Source organism: Pelobates fuscus, chromosome 9, assembly GCF_036172605.1.
Source record: "Pelobates fuscus isolate aPelFus1 chromosome 9, aPelFus1.pri, whole genome shotgun sequence".
Taxonomy (NCBI): domain Eukaryota; kingdom Metazoa; phylum Chordata; class Amphibia; order Anura; family Pelobatidae; genus Pelobates; species Pelobates fuscus.
In genome coordinates, this window is record NC_086325.1 from 51,351,943 (window position 1) to 51,374,446 (window position 22,504).

General features: G+C 37.6%; 1 protein-coding gene across 1 annotated transcript in view; it reads left to right on the plus strand.

Moving 5' to 3' along the window:
* IL1RAPL2 (interleukin 1 receptor accessory protein like 2) overlaps positions 1-22,504 on the plus strand; it is a 671,170-nt gene that overhangs the window by 443,011 nt on the left and 205,655 nt on the right. Inside the window, exon 6 of the mRNA XM_063431954.1 lies at positions 10,898-10,972. Coding sequence (XP_063288024.1) covers positions 10,898-10,972 — 75 coding nt within the window. The remainder of the gene's footprint in view (positions 1-10,897; positions 10,973-22,504) is intronic.

Genomic DNA, 22,504 nt, shown 5'->3' on the forward strand with positions numbered 1-22,504 from the left:
GACACACACTGCATACACACTATACACACACTGCACACACTATACACACACTACACACAATATACACACACAATACACACAATATACACACACACTGTACACACTATACACACACTGTACACACTATGCACACACACACTGTACACACTGCATACACACACTACACACACTGCACACACTATACACACACTGCACACTCTATACACACACTGTACACACACTGCATACACTATACACACTCTACACACACTGCATACACACTGCACACACTGCATACACTATACACACTCTACACACACTGCACACACTGCATACACTATACACACACTGCACTAACTATACACACACTGCACTAACTATACACACACTGCACACACTATACACACACTGCATACACACTATACACACACTATACACACACTGCATACACACTATACACACTACACACACACTACACACACACTACACACACTACACACACACTGCACACACTATGCACACACTGCATACACTATGCACACACTATACACACACACTACATACACACTGCACACACTGCACACATTATACACACACTACACACACTGCACACATTATACACACAATATACACACACACTGTACACACTATGCACACACTGCACACACTGCATACACTATGCACACACTATACACACACACTACACACACTGCATACACACACTATACACACTCTATACACACACTGCACACACTATACACACTATACACACACACTATACACACTCACTATACACACAATATACACACAATATACACACACTGTACACACTCACTATACACACAATATACACACACTTTACACACTATACACACACTGCATAAACATACATTTAAAAAAAATTGCAGCTGTTTTTTACATTTCAAAGTTGGGGAGGGGGGTGCCAAATAAAGGATCCGCCCCGGGTGCCAAATGCTCCAGGTACGCCCCTGTATAGAGGGGAGCCATGTTACTCTGTATATAGAGAGGAGCCATGTTTACACTGTATATAGAGGGGAGCCATGTTACTCTGTATATAGAGGGGAGCCATGTTACACTGTATATAGAGGGAGCCATGTTACTCTGTATATAGAGGGAGCCATGTTTACACTGTATATAGAGGGGAGCCATGTTTACACAGTATACAGAGGGAGCCATGTTACTCTGTATATAGAGGGAGCCATGTTTACTCTGTATATAGAGGACTGTTTGCGGTGCGTTAAACGGGGAGTTTGGTCTGTCACTGTGAAGCGGGCGTAACCCTTGCACTACCTGATCGATACAACATCATACCTGATGTTTTAAAGCACGTTATTCCAAACAAGTTAGGAATGTTAGGTGATTTATGCCCTTTATGGATTAAAACCAGACTCTGCATCAACTATGTAATTTTCCATGGGAGTTTTGCCATGGATCCCCCTCCGGCATGCCACAGTCCAGGTGTTAGTCCCCTTGAAACAACTTTTCCATCACTATTGTGGCCAGAAAGAGTCCCTGTGTGTTTTAAAATTCACCTGTCCATTGAAGTCTATGGCGGTTCGCACGGTTCGCCCGTTCGCGAACATTTGCGGAAGTTCGCGTTCGCCGTTCGCGAACCGAAAATTTCGGGTTCGCGACAACACTACACTTCACACTATCCTTCTGCTAATTACAGTTAAGCAAAGTAATTAACATAGTGTAATATCACATACGGCCATTGCTATAGAATGTTACTCTCTGGCACTTTGCATTCTGGGATGCAAGGGGAGATATTTGGCTAATTAAAAATATGTAATAAAATGTTGCAAGACTTGCCTACTATTTTCACAAACTGTAAATAATGGTTAGTTAGCAGACTTATTTCAGTGTCCTTATGTAACTGTTTTTTGTTTTTCTTGCTTTACATAAAAATGTATGTATTGAAAACTAAAACATTCAGTGTACAATTTACCCAATTTCCTGCCGCTGGAGAGGTATGGTAACATAGATGTTGCAAAACTCGCCACTTAAGAATTTTTTGGTATATGTATGGGGTTGCCCTGGAGAGATTGTATTCTATGGTGTTTAATGTGTTAACCGAAAAATGTGATAGAGCATTCGTATGCTAGTGGCCCGAAAGCCGCTAGCATTCATATGGTAGTTTCACGAACAGTGACTTTCTACACTGTTCATTAAACAAACAAAGTACCGAATGGGAGCACACACACAGGGGGTCGTGTGGCTCCCATTAACTGATTGCAACAGTGTATCTATCAGCTGCTAATTGATTCCCAGGGTGGCCGTCGTTCGGATACCGACCACGCGGTGGCGGCCATCTTGGATTCCCTTTTAGCCCAGCGGTGTTTGGTTGTAGAGTGCCTGGAACTAAAATTGGCTACTCGACGGCACAAACACCGCTGGACTTCCAGGCCGTTCGAAAGCGTGGGTCGTTTGGTACTTTCTCTCAACCTATGCATTCGTGACTTTTCTGAAGAGTTGATATTAAAATGAATTTCGTGCGGCGTTCGGTTAATTGTGCTGGCATCTGAGCGGTACTTTCACAAAGTATGCGCTCAGACCTCAGCTATTTGCCGATCGGTCATTCGGTACAATGGCACGAATAAAGTATAAGTTACATATTTTTATGTGAAAAGCCGGTTCTGCTGTACGGAGGGATAATTCACTTAGCAGGATATTCTTGGGGGAGTATCCCTCTCGTACAGCAGTGCATGGTGGGAAAAATGTCCTGCATGTTCAGTTCCCCATGTAGTCCTCTACTGTATAACAAAGCAGGGGGTAATAGGCGCTCGCTATAGTAAGTGATGGGCAGGCAGCAGTGTACAAAACAAGGATTCCCAAAACCTTGTAGGTGAAAGTAGAAATCGGAAGAGAGGAGTGTATACCGCGCCTAGAGGTATTAGTTTAAACAATTATAAAAATTATACATACATATAGTCGGTGGAGATTTTGACAATAGATGGTAACCTCAAAATAAAAAGCAAAACATAATAGTGTAATACAGTAAATAAACAAGAAAGGTCAGATAAAGCTATACACAGTCCACTCACATGAGGATGAGCTATAACAGAGCTCAGCTGTGATGCGCCTGGACGGTATAATCCCCGTCTCGGGATATATGTTGGTATAACTTCAGGGATATTCCAAGGTGCAGTGGTGCGTAGATCATAAAATCCAAAGATAAAAATATGGCAGCATATGGTGAAGTAAGTACTGGTGAAGTAGTAACAAGTATAAAAGGTATTATACTTACAATTTCTAGAGCATATAACCTGCTCTAGTTTGGACAGCCTAGGTGGTATAATCCCCACCTGGGATATGCAGGATCCAGGGGGTAGAAGGTGATAATAATAAAAATATATATAAAAGTATAATAAAATAAGTACTTTAATATATAAAACAAACAAGTATAATAACAAGTATAAAAAGTCCACTTTACGCGTTTCGCCTCACAGGGCTTCTGAAGAAGCCCTGTGAGGCGAAACGCGTAAAGTGGACTTTTTATACTTGTTATTATACTTGTTTGTTTTATATATTAAAGTACTTATTTTATTATACTTTTATATATATTTTTATTATTATCACCTTCTACCCCCTGGATCCTGCATATCCCAGGTGGGGATTATACCACCTAGGCTGTCCAAACTAGAGCAGGTTATATGCTCTAGAAATTGTAAGTATAATACCTTTTATACTTGTTACTACTTCACCAGTACTTACTTCACCATATGCTGCCATATTTTTATCTTTGGATTTTATGATCTACGCACCACTGCACCTTGGAATATCCCTGAAGTTATACCAACATATATCCCGAGACGGGGATTATACCGTCCAGGCGCATCACAGCTGAGCTCTGTTATAGCTCATCCTCATGTGAGTGGACTGTGTATAGCTTTATCTGACCTTTCTTGTTTATTTACTGTATTACACTATTATGTTTTGCTTTTTATTTTGAGGTTACCATCTATTGTCAAAATCTCCACCGACTATATGTATGTATAATTTTTATAATTGTTTAAACTAATACCTCTAGGCACGGTATACACTCCTCTCTTCCGATCTCTACTGTATAACCCCTGTAAAGTAATTAAGGAAACCCCTTGCATGGGAAATCACATAAATACTGGAGCTTGTGAATAAAAACCTCAGTTGACTCCCAGAACTGTGTTTCGTCCGGTTACTGTGGGATTTGGGATATTGCCTTCTTTCAGCGCTTTCCTTGGATTATTTTATTCTACCAGCGGAGATATTGGGATTTAATATTGCAGCTCCGCTACAATAGAAATCTGTTTAATAATAATAGATATTGTTTGTTTCTTTATTAAATGTTGATGCATGGTGTATAAATCTGTAAACGTGCAGAAAGCATTGAAATTTGGACTTTGAATTTCAAACAGATCTCACTTTAGTGAATTAACCTATAAGAGTAAAGAGAGAGAGGCTGGAGAGAATCAGTGGCATAGAGTGAGCAGAGAAATCATGAACTTAGAGACTGCAAGCTGCGGGAAGGAGAGACAGAAGAGAAGGATGGGATAAAATCTAATGAGAGGATACACAGATTAAGAGAAAGGAATGAGCAGGGCCTGTTACTCCTGGGGGCCCAAAGCAGCTGCCCCGTGGCCCCACTGCCCGGAAAAAAAATATTTTAACTACCCCATGGGCCCGCACTGTAATGGACAACCCGGTGGGTATGTTTCAGCTGTGGCCCTTTAACAGCACGACCGGGCCCCTTGCTTATCGGCAGCAGAGAACACTTGAGCTTTGCGGTAGAGGGAAGGATGCACACCCCTGCATTCAAAAATCAACACTTCTCATAAATGCATGCTTGCATTCAAACACCGACACCACATACAAACACACCCCTACATTCACACAAATATACTCCATACAAAAACCTGCTTTCATTCAAACACACAAACACTGCTCAGTGCTAAATACAACCCTGCAAGCATGGTAAAATGGTAGATCCCCAGCAGGGAAAGCATTGTTGGAGTTGCATGACTGATGGGGATCTATCTTTTGGCCACCCTTGCAATAGGGGGGCCCAACAAAATTCTTGCACCAGGGCCATTTCTACTTTACTTCCGGCACTGTGTTGTTGTGGATGGTGTGAATGCATGTGGATGGGGTTGGAGGGGGGTAGGATCCAGGGGACCCAGGAAAATGCTTGCCCAGGGTCCAATTGATATTAAAGACGGCCCTGGCAATGAGCACTGTGGAGGAAAGGGTCAGCTGATCAGACCTAACTGGAAACCAAACGGCAGTATTTAGGCTGATTAGATAGCTGATTTAGAAGAATTTTCCAACTCGACTACAATCACAGGTCAGCTTTTTTTTGCATAAACTTTGCCATTCGGTTGTCAATTCAGAGTTTAGTGAATAAACCTTTGAGTAATTGTATTATTTAATGCGCCGCCATCTTGAAGAGACTGGCAGTGACTTACTACCCTTGTCTGCCCATAGCATGTGACACGTTCTAATTCTCAGTTTGCGTGGCACTGAGGAATGAAGGGAGGTGACCTCACAAGATTAAAGAGAATCGATTCAATGGAACGGTGAGCATTGTGAGAAATTTTGCTTGACAGACAAAGTGAAGCTTCTTTAAACTCACTCTATTGTCAAGAAGTAGTCCCTACTTTGTCTTATGCTTTTAATGAGAAGTAGATCAGAGAAGAAGAACAGACCGGGGCCTAGGAAGAAACGAGTAAACAATTGGTAAGGTAAGTTTGGGTGACAAAGCCGTGACTTGGAAAATATGAGAAGGTGCTGGTATTTCTGTTATCCATATGATGTATTGGCCTATCCAGATCAACATCATGGAAAATCACGAGTCAGGAAGTTTTCTCATTGATGAGATTTTCTGACTTTGGAAGAATTACTGGCAGTAAAATTGTCCCAGATACCAATAGTAGATTGCAATAATAATACCAATGAAAGGTAGTATGTTACGGGAATGGGAGGACTTGAAAATGTCAACCCCACTTGTTTACTGATTTATTTTTAACTAAGGGGCCTGGGTTTAATTATGCCTGTTTATTTTATAGTTGAGTTGGTTATATAGCATTCCTTTTATATGTTCACTTGTTTATTGAGCAGAGCAATAATTAGCTTCTATGTAAGTGAGTGGTGGTTTTTAAAGAACATGGAAATATGCAATCACATTCCCAGCAATTTATGATTAAATGAATTATTATTTTTTATATATATTTGGATGATTGTTTTGAAACAGAGGCAAATAAAAATGTTTTCTACTAAATGGGCTTATGGGCTTCCGGTTAGAGCAGGGGTAGTCAACCTTTTAATACCTACCGCCCACTTTTGTATTGGCCACCAGTGCCGCAGTAACTAATTTTATAGCGCATATATATATATATATATGTGGGGTGGAGGGCGGGGGGGGTTCTTTTTTTGTTTTTGTTTTTTCAAGATTTTTGTTCAAGATTGATGAATTTTTTTTTACATTTATCTTTTTTTTCATTTGCTATTCTACATGTTTTTCTGTGTGTGTAAAGGGTGCTGTGTGTGTGTGGGGGTGCGTGCATATGGGGGCAGGCAAGTCTGTGTGTGTGCGTGTTTGTGTGTGAGAAACAGAGACACATAGAATGTGACGGCAGATAAGAACCATTCGGCCCATCTAGTCTGCCCAATTTTCTAAATACTTTCATTAGTCACGGGCCTTATCTTATAGTTAGGATAGCCTTATGCATATCCCACACATGCTTAAACTCCTTTACTGTGTTAACCTCTACCACTTCAGCTGGAAGGCTATTCCATGCATCCACTACCCTCTCAGTAAAGTAATACTTCCTGATATTATTTTTAAACCTTTGCCCCTCTAATTTAAGACTATGTCCTCTTGTTGTGGTAGTTTTTCTTCTTTTAAATATAGACTCCTCCTTTACTGTGTTGATTTCCTTTATGTATTTAAATGTTTCTATTATATCCCCCCTGTTTCGTCTTTCCTCCAAGCTATACATGTTAAAATTCTTTAACCTTTCCTGGTAAGTTCTGTCTTGCAATCCATGAACCCGTTTAGTAGCCCTTCTCTGAACTCTCTCTAAAGTATTAATATCCTTCTGAAGATACGGTCTCCAGTACTGCGTACAATACTCCAAGTGAGGTCTCACCAGTGTTCTGTACAATGGCATGAGCACTTCCCTCTTTCTACTGCTAATACCTCTCCCTATACAACCAAGCATTCTGCTAGCATTACCTGCTGCTCTATTACATTGTCTGCCTACCTTTAAGTCATCAGAAATAATCACCCCTAAATCCCTTTCTTCAGATGTGGAGGTTAGGACTCTATCAAATATTCTGTACTCTGCCCTTGGGTTTTTACGTCCAAGATGCATTATCTTGCACTTATCCACATTAAATGTCAGTTGCCACAACTCTGACCATTTTTCTAGTTTACCTAAATCATTTGCCATTTGGCTTATCCCTCCTGGAACATCAACCCTGTTACATATCTTAGTATCATCCGCAAAAAGACATACCTTACCATCAAGACATTCTGCAATATCACTAATACAAATATTAAAGAGAATGGGTCCAAGTACAGATCCCTGAGGTACCCCACTGGTGACAAGCCCCGAGTGTGAAGTGTGCTGTGTGTGAAGGGTGTAGTTAGTGTGTGTGTGTGGGAGGGGGGCAGTGTAGTGTATGTTTGTGTGTGAAAGGAGCACATGCTGTATGCAGGTGGGTGAGATGTGAAAATCTCTCTCTATCTTAATGTCTCCCCCTCCCTTCTTCTTACCTTTTACCAGGGACGGGGGATATAATGCTGAAAGCCCTGGTGGTCCAGTGGTGTCATGTTCACTTTAGCTTGCAGTTCCTCCAGCTGCAGGCTGACTCTCCTGTCCTTCTGTGAGCACAGCATTGTATCGGAGCGTTGCCATGGTAATGCGTGGCAATGCTCCAACCAGCCTGCTCGCGCGAGGAACACAGAGCCTGCCAGGCCTTTACCTCCCTCCGCTGGAACTAAGTGCCAGTGGGCCAGTAAGGCTGGCTCTGCATGGGTTGGAAGGGGAGATGGAATGATCTCTCCTGCCGGCCTAGGCCCACATACATTGTGGCCCACTGGGGGTTTTCAGCAGAATCCAACACCACCCATCTATAATCCCAAACTGCCCACTAGTATAGCAGAGTTACTCTGACCCAGGTTGACTACACATGGGTTAGAGTAACTCTGCTATATGTGTAGTTGTCCACATCCCCAACAGATATTTAATTTGTCGGCTAGATTTGGATACATTTAATACTGACTAACACGTGCATTATTTCGGAATGGAGCTCTCACAAATATAAATACCTGTTAAAACAACTGACCTCTTAAAGAGGCAATCCAGATTCCGTAAGAGCTTCAATTTGCTGGATTGATTTTTTTTTATTTTTCTTCAAAAAAGTGCAGATTTCAATATTTGAAAAATTGGCACATTCATAAATTAATCTTGTTACAATTCTCTGTCTGTAAATCAGTCTACTGGTCCTTCCCGTGGTTGTTTAGCACCTGCCTCATTGAGAATTGGGAATTCTGCGATTGGACAACCACAGAAAGTCTGGTCTGGGTGAGAAGGGGAGAGATTGCAATGGCTTCAGACTAGATATCTGAAGATTTTGCAAGCTGTTTTTAGATATATAATAAATAAAAGCACGCATAATTAAATGCATGCATGTTTTGATTGGAGGCATGTCTACTGATCTTTTTTGGTCGTGGTGGATTTGGGCAGTAGATGGTCCCTTTAAAGCTTGATAGATTTGCCTACCTAACAAAGATCTGTCTTCTCAATGCTAGAATTTGTATTTTGGAGATACATTTTCTCACATTAAAGGAACACTATAGGGTTAGGAACACAAAAATGTTTTCCTAACGCTATAGTGTTCTTTTACTCTCTCCTCCACCCCCCGATGCAAAAAAAAATGTTAAAAAAATTACTTGCCTTGCTCAAGCACAGAGGCTCTCTTGGTGTTGCTCAGCTCTCCTCCCTTGGTGGCATATCAGAGGAGGGGCTCTTCCGAAGTCCAATCCAATGTTCCTGATAGAGAAGCATTGCAGACCTAATTGAATCAATGCTTTCCTATGGGGCTTTTACATCACATGACAGAATTTTACTCAGTCAGTACCATGGAAGCTCCTCTAGTGGCTGTCATACTGACATCCACTAGGGATGGACTTCACATTCCAACGTAAACATTGTAGTTTCTCAAAAAACTGCAATGTTTACATTACAGGGACACTGCACCCAGACCACTTAATTTGCACAAAGTGGTTTGGGTGACTATAGTGTTTCTTTAAAGAATCAATTGCTCTGGAAATCAGCTCATTATGTACCTACTGGCACAAAAACTTACCACCGTTATAAGCATCTATCAGCTCTTTGGAGCACTTCCTTCTGATTCTGTGAGATAATTCAGTGGATAGGAATCTAGCTGCAATATCAAATAAATCACAAGTCTCAGGCTTGATAGATCAAGCCATCATTTCACTCTTCTGAGCTCAATTAAATTATTACGATTAAGTTTGGTCATTATAATATCTAGACCCCAGAAAAGTACTGAAAACTAGAAAAGTAATTTAAAATACACATTACTTTGAAGTACTTTGAAATACATATAATTATTATATTACTAATGTTCCTAAAAGTATATCAGTATCAGTTATGGATACTGCAGATAAGTGTAATTTCCAGGCTGGGAAAATAAAATCTCAAATATCGGCAATTGTCAGTGGAATATTTTAACTGTATACGTAGTTTATGTGTAGGGAATCTTTATTATTTTTATTCCAGCCACGAGCTGTGGCAGGGATCAGTTGGTGACAGAGAAGAACTATTTTAATTATAGTTCTTAACGTGTGGTCCCATGTGTCACATGTCTATAATATGAAAAACCCAAGCTTAAAATAGACACACTGCCTAAAATAATAGTGTTTGTATTTTTTCCATTGCTATATATGCAATGCCTTTTAAATGGAAACAGTCATTGTAACGATGAGAAGGAAAATCGGTCTAGTGACATCAAATGATATGATATTACATAGTCACTGCTAAATATGATGAATATAAATATACTGAATCAATTGAGGTACACTTATTTTTGAATGGTAATCATGGTTTAACCAAAAAAAACTGATATATCTTTAGGGGCTGAAATGTGATTTCCATGTGTTTTACAAATATTCGAGAAGGATTGAGCTTCCATGGTTGGTTTTGGGTGCCCCCTTCATTGTTGACATGGATAAATGGTAGTGGGAGAAAACAAATTAATAGTTCTGTGGCCCATGTCTAATGCCTGGGCCTTAGGTCGTTTTATGGTTAATCCTGCTATGAAGGAAATCTGTTTTGGAACAGTTTTTTTTAAAAACTTCTATTTAACTTACAAATAACAGAGTTTCCAAAGTGACTAATTTACAAAATGGTGACAAATGATTTTGATCCAGGCATTAGCATCGCTGCATCGCCCGATTTTTCTAGCATCAGTTGGCAATAATATTAGAATTGGGAAAGCACCAGAGGTTCCAACCCTCACTCCCCTCTGGACTATGGGGCAGAGCTGGATATTAAATATGCACTTTCTCAGATGGTGCATCATAGTAAAGTCTAGTATCTACAGCATGTATGATGTTCGGGAAGTGCGTAGCCAAAGACCAGTGCTATACTCTAAATTTTGTGACACCTGGAAAATGTTCCTATCAGACGCTTCTCCTGTGTAATAATACACAGAGACATAAAATGAACAGTCACAAATACTCTGTACACACAGAATCGTGGTAGACCCCACTCTGTGATGATGTTTACATTGTATCAGTTGTAGCAAAATGTTTGATAGAATGTTACTGATTCTGTCATTTATCTCATAGTTAATAACTATTTCCTCTTTTCTTTTCTTTTTTTTTTTTTAGCTTTAGTAACGGCCAAGCCTCCTCAACCACTCTTCCCTGTGGTGAACCAGCCAAGTGTTATCGATGTCCAGCTGGGTAAGTCCCCTTCTGGGAGTAATAGATTTTAAACTTCCACTCCATTAACAGATGGGAAAAATTGCATGAAGAAAGGAAGGTTTATTGCAAGTGCTATTACATGCAAAGCAATTTGCTTCTTCCCATTTATAATGTTTGAGAATTTTGTAGCGGCAGTTTTAAGCATCTGGGTCTACATACTGGTTAATGCTAATTGGTTAAGCTGCATTTTAAGTACAGTATATGCAGTGTTTGCAGTACTGTTTTATGTTGAGAGATTAAAAAGGGAATATATTAAATGCCAGATGTATCCATTTAAACACTGGAAGCACTAACACGCATTTCAGTACTGATGGGGTAAAATCAAAGCATGTTTTATATGATTGGTACGAGGTTTCCCCCATGTATGAACTTGTAAAAAATGTTCATCTACGTTGGAAATAGGAGATATATTAATTATTCCTTTGATATCCTGTGTTCATCTACGTTGAAAATCTGAATATTATGAATAATTCCTTTGATATCCTGTAGTATACAGTGCAAATAGCATGTATATGCAAAAATAAATCATTCTGACTATAATGATATACCCAAGATATAGTCTTATCACTTAAGTGATTTTTTTATGATGATGATTATTAATTTTGTTCTAGGCAAATGCTGGGGCATTGGATGCTAGATTTCTTTTAAGAGGGGGTTGGCCAGTCGTTTTAGGAGTCTTCAGAATGAAGCATGTAGAATTTATTTATATAGCATTAAGGTTAGTAGACATAGGCCTCCTCACTTTAGATTTTTTCCATCTTTGTCAGTAAGACAGTATGATCACCTGGTAGGTCAACATGGAGTCAAGTTTCCTGGATTATTGTTATTTTTTTAAATCAATTTTTATTTTAGAAGTGGTTAATTAAGGCCAGTCTTGGACATATTGGAGAGGCATTAATTCAAAGGTAGCAAGAGTAGATTTCTCTCATAATTCGTATCAATCACCTCATTTCTTTTCCAAATTTGGAGCCATTGAGATGGTCACACAAGGTGTACCATGTTTTGATGAGTGAGGATTCCCAATGAAGGGTGTTATGGAAACTGACAGCCTTTAGCCCTAATAGCACTGTGGAATACTGGAGCAATGAGGTGCTCACTGCTACAGAGTGTCTGGCAAACGCAGTTATATGGTAGATTATGTTCGATGACCTTTATAGAATGGTTGCGAAGTAAATGTATTTTTGCATGAGAAAGCGTGTTTACGAAACCTAGAATATAACATATTCTATGCATAACTCTGTTATATTTTTAATGGTGCAGTAAAAAAAAGTTTTTTTTTGTTTACCTAGAAATATACATTTATTCTATTTTTGTTAATGCAATATTTGACACAAAGACCAGTCGAAAATGTGACTTATGTAACAAATGTCTTTAATTGATGATCCAATTATCTGTGTATGCTAACTGACTTGTGGTTTACTTTAAAAAGTTTGAGGTAGCAGCTGTAGTTTGGAGAGGGGCACTGCGTTTTTGGTGGGGTCTCTCAGTGAATTTGATTCTTGGATATCGGTGCGTGAGCTGCTTGTCAGCCGCCTCACTACTGAGAAATAAGATACTGAGTTATGATTCACCACCAAAGCATATTCTCGATCCTTGCAGTAGAGGTGAGGAGGTGACAGGGTCGGGGAGAAGAGCTATATCTGTTTGACCCTTTCTTCCTCTTTATTTGTTTTGCTACTGTTGGCCATGAGGATAACACATCTTGTGGCTAACACATTAACCTCCATCCCATGAAGATCAGAGAGGTCTTCAACAATGCATATTTCATGAAGCAAGGGATATGCTGAGCTGAACTTAAAGTGACTCCACACCTTGTTTCTATAGAAAACTGGCTATATCTACATTGGGATCTTCTTGTTTCTTTCTAAGCAAGATAAATTGAAAGGCAGATAAGATAATGTTTTTTTTTTATTATTTGTATTGCACTTTACATGTATTGTATAGATGTTAAATTATATTATTTCAGTAAATATTATTTTCTGATCTTATTTATATAGATCCCATAGTAAGGTCTCAGCCACTTGCTTATGGTTTTAGGTGGAATTGTTGCATTATATGATTTGTTTTAATGTGTCTTACTGAGCTGTTACATTTGTTTGCATTCTTTTATTCTTTCCGAGGCTGAGAATGGTAGGAGAAGGCTTGCTAAAGAACGAGTAACCCATCAGAAAAAAAAATTCTGATTAATTCTACATCTAGCACAGGCAAGCTCCATGCCATAGGCACAGCTGGCCCTTCGTGTGCATGAAGATCCTCTTTACATAATGTTTTTTTTTTGTTTTGTTTTTTTTGTCTTACTTTTCTGAAGTAGGCCATTATCCTATTCCAATGTCTAATATTAAACAGAGCATGACAATACGAGGACAACAAAAAATAGTTATTAAGCCAGTTGTGTTTTTTGGATTTTTTTGTTGTCTCTGTGGGGCATAATGGGTCTTTGTTTGGGAGTTGGGGGATTAAAGATGTTTCTTACCTATAGTCTCATTGCTGTGTATTGCCGCTCAAGAAAGGGGTCCATGAATATGTTCAACACAGGCACTCACATCAGTGATCGTTCCCATCATGTGCAGTCTAACAAATTTAAGGTCAAAATGAATTTCAAATTTAAGGTCAAAACAGCTGAACCAGAAAAATCCTGTAAGTCAGCCATCCTTTCAGTTTAAGTTCTCTGGCCTTAAATTTGAAATTACATTTTCACATCAGTAAGTAACCATTAGGGAGATGTCACGTGACCTGCATCTTTTACCTATTCAGGATTCAAAGGAACACTCCTCCTACGGTTAACATCTCACACATTTCAAGGCACCTTAAATAATGGACTGCACAGGCATCAAGGTAGCTCCCCTGTCTGGTGTTAGTTAAGTGAGTAAGAGGAGCCTAAATGCATTTTATGGCATACATTCATGAATATAATCTGTAAGCCCCTCATCCCACCAAAACGTTTAAAGTCATTGTCACAGGGATGGAGTAACCGTGATTTGCTTGACCAATCTGGTTTTACGTAATGACACTGTCACCAGTCAGTACTTTGTGATATCATATCTATGCACAGTCTGCGAAAGCTGCTCATTTTAAATAAATTGCCCGGCAGAGTACAAATACCAAAATGCGATATGCTTACAGTCTATATGTAGCTTTCCCCTGTAGTAAATCATGCAGGATTCTGCAATTTACTGAAGCAGCTAAGACACAGTCCTCTTTAAATGTCAAGTGTATGTGTCTACTCATTAAGAAAACTATGTCTTACAGTTCAGTGCATGGTCATTGATATTATAGATGTTTCCCCAAACCCACCAGAGGCAACCATGTTTAGTTATCCCAAGTGTGTCCAGAAAACTGGATTATCAAGGTGCTTCGTATAGGCAGGACTATGAATGGATATATAATTTCCACATGTATAAGAATGTCAGTAATGGCTAATGCAGCATCATAGAATCACGGGCAACATTCTAACAGCATTAAAAGCTTCCTTGAATCCGCGTAGGAATGTGGACGAGGAATGAGCACTGCATCTCTGGGAAACTGTAACTGATAACATCGTTCACCTGTACTATACTTGGAGCAACATCATTTGCTAAGCCTTTATTCTAGGTGACATCAGAGGAGATATGAAGAAGAAAAAAAAAAGCTGTATTGCACCTCTTTTTAATAAGGGGTAAAGGAAAAATGGATCTATATGTGTTTAACCATACATTGCCTGGCTCCTCGTTACATTACTTTCACTGTATTAGAACTGTTAGATGGATATTTCAAGGCTTCATGTTTTAAGTGCATCCCACATTAAAAATGCAATAAATGTTAAAAACCTTTCCAGCCCTACTATTCTGCAAATGAATAAAAATAGCTTTTATTTTTTTCCAATTATAGTTTTTATTAATTCCAAAAAGAGTATTAACACGCAGTACAACACAGTTGAATAGCACATTTTCCCCATTGTATTATAACACTGCCTTTTATATCATTCATTAATATTGTAATCATTACATTATAACATTGCCTTAGTATTGTTCATTAACATTGTAATCATTTATATTCATCTTATATTCCTATTATAAAAAAAAAAAAGAAGAAAAGAAGAGAAAAATGAATGCCTTCTTTCTGGTTTATCTTTTTCTCATCTATCTTACAATTGTAATATACTCCCTTTAATTTGTTGCAGTATCAATTACCAATTAATTTACATTTTTTTAATTTCCTTAACTAAACAACATCCAAGAAAAAACAAACAAACAAACAAACAAACACAAAAAAAAAAAAAAAAAAAAAAAAAAAAAAACCCTCACCACCATTCCCCCCGCCCAACCATGGTTAGTCACCCATTACCTTTATGTACTCTATTTAATCCCTCTATATCTATATAAAGAGCATAGTTCAGTCGTTTTTTATCCAACTGTACCATTCTTTTTTATACTTGTCGAGACATCCATTAACTTCACTGGCCATTTTTTCATATGAGCTAATCTTGTTCATTTTAGCATATACTGCCTCATCTGAAGGAATAGCTTTCTGCTTCCAGTTGCCTGCTAGGGCTATTTTTGCTGCCGTAAGGATATTTAAAATTACCTTTCTGTGAGCATGTGTATTAATCCCAGGAATAATATGAAGTACGAGTTTCTCCGCATGCAATGGAATCAAAAGCTTTGTTTTTTCATATATTAAATTCTGAATTCGCTTCCAAAACTCTCTTAAATATAGACACTCCCAAAAAATATGCAGCATAGAACCATCTTCTTTCTCACACCTCCAACACAGCCTTGATGAGTCAGCATACATATGTGCTAATCTTTGCGGTACCAAGTACCACCTCATTGTCACCTTACAGTACGCCTCCCATAACGATAAGCTACGTGAGGCTTGCTTGGTGCTAAACATAGCTAAGTGCCAATCTCTCCTTGAAAATTGCTTTCCAATTTCATTCTCCCATTTAATCATATATTTTAATTTTTCTGGTGCCTCGCTTTCAATCAGTGCATTATAACACCAAGAAAATGGTTTAATAGACTTACGTGACAAAATAAATTCTGGTGAGGGTAAGATATTTGCCTCATTATCTGGATTATCCATAGCATATGCCTTTATCATATTCTTAATCCTTAAGTATACGAACATCTCTTTAGCATCTAAGTTAAATTCTTTTTGAAGATTAGGAAATAATTTTACTTGTGGCCCGATCATTAAATTGCCTATTTGTCTTACCCCCTTCTCTAGCCACCTTCTCATTTGAAGGTCCAAAGAAAGAGCTGCTAACGCCATTATTGGTGCAGCTTTAAACATCAAATTAAGATTTATTACACATGGACACCATTTTTTCCATATTCTTAGTAAGAGTTCTGTGCTTTGTAACATGGGTTTTAAAGGAGACTGGGGAACCGAGCCTGTCCATAAGTAGTATGTTATATTATTTGCATCTAAGCATGCATTTTCAAATGTTAGCCAAATTGGGTATTGAGAGGTTTTTCTCATTCTAAGTAGTCTAAACCCTTCTGCTAAAAAGAATGCTCTATAATATATTTTAATGTCTGGCATTCCCAGGCCCCCTTTTACATATGAAAGACCTGAACTCCCTCGTGCCACTCTTGGGGGTTTCCTCTTCCAAATGTGAGCATTTATAGTGCTCTGAATCTGTTTAAGTAATTTGTTAGAGAGTGCTATGGGTAATGTTCTAAAGAGATATAGTATCTGAGGTAGTATCATCATTTTAATAAGATTTATTCGTCCCAGCCATGAAATCTCCAAACCTTCCCACTTTGCCATTGTATTTTTAATTTGTTGAAGCATTGGATAATGGTTTACTTTAATTAATGTTTTAGCTGCTTTAGTAAGTTTAATTCCCAAATATTTTATAAATGAAGTACGCCAATCAAATTTATATTGTAGCTTCAATTTATCTATAACTGTTTGTTGTAATTTAATAGGTAGTGCCTGTGTTTTAGCTATGTTATTTTTATAATACGATACCTGCCCATATTCTATTAGTAGTTTAATCAGTGCTGGTAAAGAAGACTCTGGGTCTTTAATAAAGAGCAGAATATCGTCCGCAAACAACGCTATTTTTTTAATACCCCCTGGTGTAATCAACCCTTTGATATTATTATCTTGTTTAATCATCCTTACTACAGGTTCCATACATATAATAAAAATGAGAGGGGAAAGGGGACAACCTTGACGAGAGCCGTTACTTATTTTTATTTTGTCAGAAAAAAAGCCAGTATTAAGCACTCTTGCACTAGGATTTTGATATAGGGCTAATATGCTTGCTAAAAAATTTAATGGGAAACCCATTTTAATAAGCGTAAGTGACATATACCCCCAATGTAAACGATCGAATGCTTTTTCAGCATCTAATGCTAAAATTAATCCTTGTTGTGATGAAGTGTTTGCCCATTCCACCAAGTTCACAAAATGTCTAGTATTATCCCCTATCTGTTTTCCAGGTGTAAACCCTGCTTGTTCCTCCGAGATAAGATCCGGGAGGAGGTGTTTAATTCGTGAAGCTATCAATTTAGCGTAGATCTTAATATCCGTATTAAGTAGGGATATCGGTCTTAAATTTTCACTCTGTATAGGCGGTTTGTTAGGTTTCGGTAAAGCCACGATATTTGCTTCCAACATTTCTTGGGGAATGGCACCAGTAACTTTTATAAAATTGAAAAGTTTCGTAAGAGTAGGGATCAGTTGTTTTGCTAATTTTATATAGTAATAATTTGAAAACCCATCAGGCCCGGGAGCCTTATGTTTAGTGAGGGAATTTATTGCTACTGCTACCTCTTCTTCCTCAAATGGTTTATCAAGGGAGGTACATTGAAGTGGTGTTAACCTAGGCAAATTTGCCTTCTCCAAAAAAATTTTGATCTCCTCCTCCTTTGGCTGATATGTATTAATATCTCTCTCTAATTGATAGAGCTCTGAATAGTAATTTGCCAGTTCATTTGCTATATCTTGAGGATTATATAATTTATCATTCCTTTTTGAGACAATATAAGGGATTTTAACTTGTAATTTTTTTTGTTTAACTTTATTAGCTAAAAGTCTACCCGCTTTATTCCCCATAGCATAATGTGATTGGTTTAATAGTCTCATATGCTTCCCTGTCTCTAATAGTTGTAAATCTTGTAAGGCTGACTTTATCATCATCAGTTGTGAATGTGAACGTGAAGTAGGGGCAGCTTTATGAGTGGCCTCCATCTTTGTCAACTCTAATTCTAATTTGCTCATTTCCTGTGACCGTAATCTCTTTACCCTTGCTCCTTGCTGTATTAACATGCCTCTTATAACTGCCTTATGGGCTAACCATTGAGTAGTGACATTAGTCTGGCAGTTAACATGATTTCTGAAAAACATTTCTACCTGAGATTGCAACTTTGGGAGATATTCTTCACTATCTAATAAGCTCTCATTTAGGCGCCAAGAGCTCTTCCCCCTTACAGAAAATGGCACTTTTATCTTAATGCTTAGAGGCGCATGGTCTGACCACGTTATTGAACCTATTTGTGCGCTAATTGCAAAGGGCAAGGTTTTAATGTCCAACAGACAGAGGTCTATTCTAGTAAAAATTTTATGTGCAATTGAGTAGTAAGTAAAGTCCCTCTCACTTGGGTAAAGATTACGCCAAAGGTCATAGTAATCAAAATCATGCAATAAATTCCTTAAATATTTACCAAGGTAAACTGATGACTGTTTCGGAGGTTTATCCTCTACTCTTTTGATATCGAAAGAGGGGTCTGGAACACAATTAAAATCCCCACAGATAAATATATGTCCCACCCTATATTGCTCTATCTTTCGAAAGGTCATAGTGAGAAACGATTTTTGCTTATCATTTGGTGCATATAGTGACACTATAGTTACTTGTAATCCGTTTAGTAATCCAACCAAAATCAACAGTCTCCCATCATTCCTAATGTATTGTTTATCAGGAATAAAACACCAATCGCAATGAAAATAAATTGATACCCCTTTACTTTTGGTCGTAAACATAGAGTGAAAACTTTGGGGGTAGTCTTTAATTTTAAATTTAGGTGGATTCTTAAGACACAAATGTGTCTCTTGAAGACATACCACTGCAGCTTTTGATTTCACCATTTCATGCTCTAACATTCTGCGTTTATGAGGGCTGTTTAGGCCTTTAACGTTTAGAGTAAGTATAGTTAAATAATTGGACATATTCCTAATTAAATTATTCCATTATCCATTATACCCTTATACAGATACAGATACGTAATATTTTGTTGGTTCTCCAGGCAGTGTAGTGACCCAGGGAAGGGCAGGGTGAGAAAAAAAAAAAAAAAAAAAAAAAAAAAAAAAAGAGAAATAAAAATAAAAATATCCAACCTAAGTATATACACAGCGCCATATTTCCTAGCGCTCTACCTGAATGAAGTCTAAGCGGGCAAAAAATATTCCCGACCTGTTCCTCATCCAAGGGCGTATCTTCTGACTGATCGAAATACATGTAACCATTAATTATGTAATTATTTCAAGTCCCTATCCCTCTACCTCTTTTATTATTATTATTATTATTATTTTTTTTTATTTTTTTTTTTTTATTTTTATATTTTTATAATTGTACAATTTTTTAGCTTAATAACTTATGCAAGCTTAAAAGAACAATTGTACAATTTTTAAACTTAATACCTTATGCAGTAACCCAAGCGAATAAGCTAAAAAAAATCTTCAATTGAAATTAATCTGTTAACCAAGCCTTATTTTACTAGTTATCATCCACTTATAGACATCATTAGCGTCATATTTATAATGTCGTCCATATATTACAATACTTCTTAATAGCTTAGCTTAACTGATACTGTTAATTAACTGTTCCAGATAGCAATAACTCTCATTTAAGTTAATTCATAGTGTGCTAAATCTACCATGCCTTAAAATAAAAATAGATAAAAAAAAAAAAAAAAAAAATGTTCTATAGGCTGCAGTCCAAATTTATCTACAAACCGAGCCTTATTACCACTAATTATCATCCTTAGCAACAACTAAACATCACCAACATCCTTGTTTCCACTTATAATCATTAATAGCATTATATTAACCGCAACTAAACATCTCCAGCTTCCTTGTTACCCCTTATAATCATTATTAGCATTATATTAGTATTACCTTCAGTATATTACACTGCTATCTTGACAGCTTATCCTCCTTAGCAACAACTAAACATCACCAACATCCTTGTTTCCACTTATAATCATTAATAGCATTATATTAACCGCAACTAAACATCTCCAACTTCCTTGTTACCCCTTATAATCATTATTAGCATTATATTAGTATTACCTTCAGTATATTGCCCTGCTATCTTGACAGCTACTTAACTATTCCAAGTAGCAAAATTCTATTTGCTTAAACCAATTCGTAATGCGCTAGACCTTATATATATATGGAGCTTAGTATTATTGTGTAATCAGTGAATTTATGATTCACATTATAATGCATAAAATATATTTATCAATTAATTTATCCGATTTTTAGCCGAATCATCTCTTTATTTACACCTTATTTCATAGTTTTGTCATCTATATTCAATATCTAAATATATATATGTTTTTTTTTTTTCCGTTTGTTTTTCCCCTTTTCTTTTCCCCCTTTTTTTTTTTTATTAAATATTTTTTTTCTTTTTTTTTTTTTTTTATTTCTTTTTTTTTTCTCCTTTTTTCTTATCCATTATTATTATTTTTTTATTTTTTTTAATTTTTTATTTCTTTATATATTTTTTATTTATTTATTTTTCCTTCTTTTTTCCCTTCACACTGTTACAAATATCCACCTTATTATACCGCTCATTTAAAGTTTTCCCGCATCCCATACCACATTTTCATACCATGCTTTATATTTATACATCATACTACTGTGGGATACTTATTGAACTAAAATTAGGCAATTAGGTGGCTAAATATATTCACATATTTTCCCACTTTAACATCGTATTTACACATTATTCCATTTTCACCCTAGTCATTTGTATACTCATATATATATATATATATACACATACAGAAAGATTTTTTTCCCTTTTTTTTTTTTCTTTTTTTTTTTTTTCCCTTTCCTTCCTTTTTTCTCTCTTTTTTTTTCCCTTTTAGTTACTGCATTTATATACTCACGACCTTGATACATGGATATCTGGAAGTTTGAGTTCTATATATCCCAAATTATTCAAATGTCCCAGGTCAGTGAGCCAACAATCCATTTTCTAGATAGCGGAAATTCTTCACACTTCATTCTTTCTTCCTCCTTGATAATGATCCCACCGTCTGCCATTCTTTTTGCAAGGGGTTCGAATTCATAGTGGCTCCTACCGTAGCTCCTGCCATATCGCTCGTAATCTCTGTAGGGATTAAATCCCACTCTTTTAGCAGCCTCATACCTTCCTCCGGTTCATTTATTCTGAATGTTCTCTCATTTCTCCAAATGAGGAGTTTAGTTGGAAACCCCCATCGGTACTGAATAACATTATTTCTAAGGATCTTAGTTACGTTGATAAATTCTCTTCTTTTAATCATAGTTGCTGCTGAGAGGTCAGCATATAATTGAATGCTAGAATACGGATCAGGTAGGCTTGGTGTGTTCCTTGTCGCTTTAAACAGTGCTTCCTTTGACTTGTACAGCAAAAAATGTGCTATTACATCCCGTGGTATCTCAGAGCTCATTCTTTGTGGTTTTGGTAATCGATGAATTCGGTCCATAAACCAATCTGCCTCAGCGAGATCTGGGACCAGTAGCCTACATAGTGTCGTAACAAATTCTGAAAGTTGATCCTTTAAAATACTCTCTGGTATCCCACGAAAGCGGACATTACACCTCCTTGAGCGATCCTCTAAATCCGCCAATTTCGTCTTTAAAAACTTGCATTCATTGGTGAGAGAGGTTACATTCTCTGCCATTTTATTTTGAGCTTGACAAATTTTATCTGAACGGATTTCTAAGCTATTTGTTCTTTCCCCCAGCTCCGCCATCTCCTTTTTTATCTCGTTAGTCACCTCTTTCAGGTCACATTGCAGAGATACCCTAAAGTTCTGCAGCATAGCGTACAGCTTCTTTTCGGAAACCGGATCATCTGTATACTGGCTAGCCTCACTCTCTGGCCCCCAGTTAGAGACCTGTGTTAGATCTGGTGTTAGATCTACCTCTTCATCCTCATTTGCTGCCCTCGAACGGTCTTTCTTACCATGCCGTAGTTGGTCAGTCAGTTTAGATTGCTTAGCCCGGGACATTCTTCGTAGCACCTCAGTGGCCTCAGTGGTTTGCTCAGTGGCTTGCTCACGGACACTTGCAGCGCTTGCGCTCACTTGTAGCGTTGTAGCTCTTGTAGCACACAGTCACTTATGTCCCTTGTAACTCTTACTGTCACTTGTGTCACTTATAGCACTTACGGTCACTTTTGGTACTTGTAAGCGCTTACAATCACTTGCAGCACTGTGGCACGTATGGTCACTTGTAGCACTTTTAGCACTTACAGTCGCTTGAAGCCCTTGTAGCACTTGTAACGCTTACTGTCACCTGCAG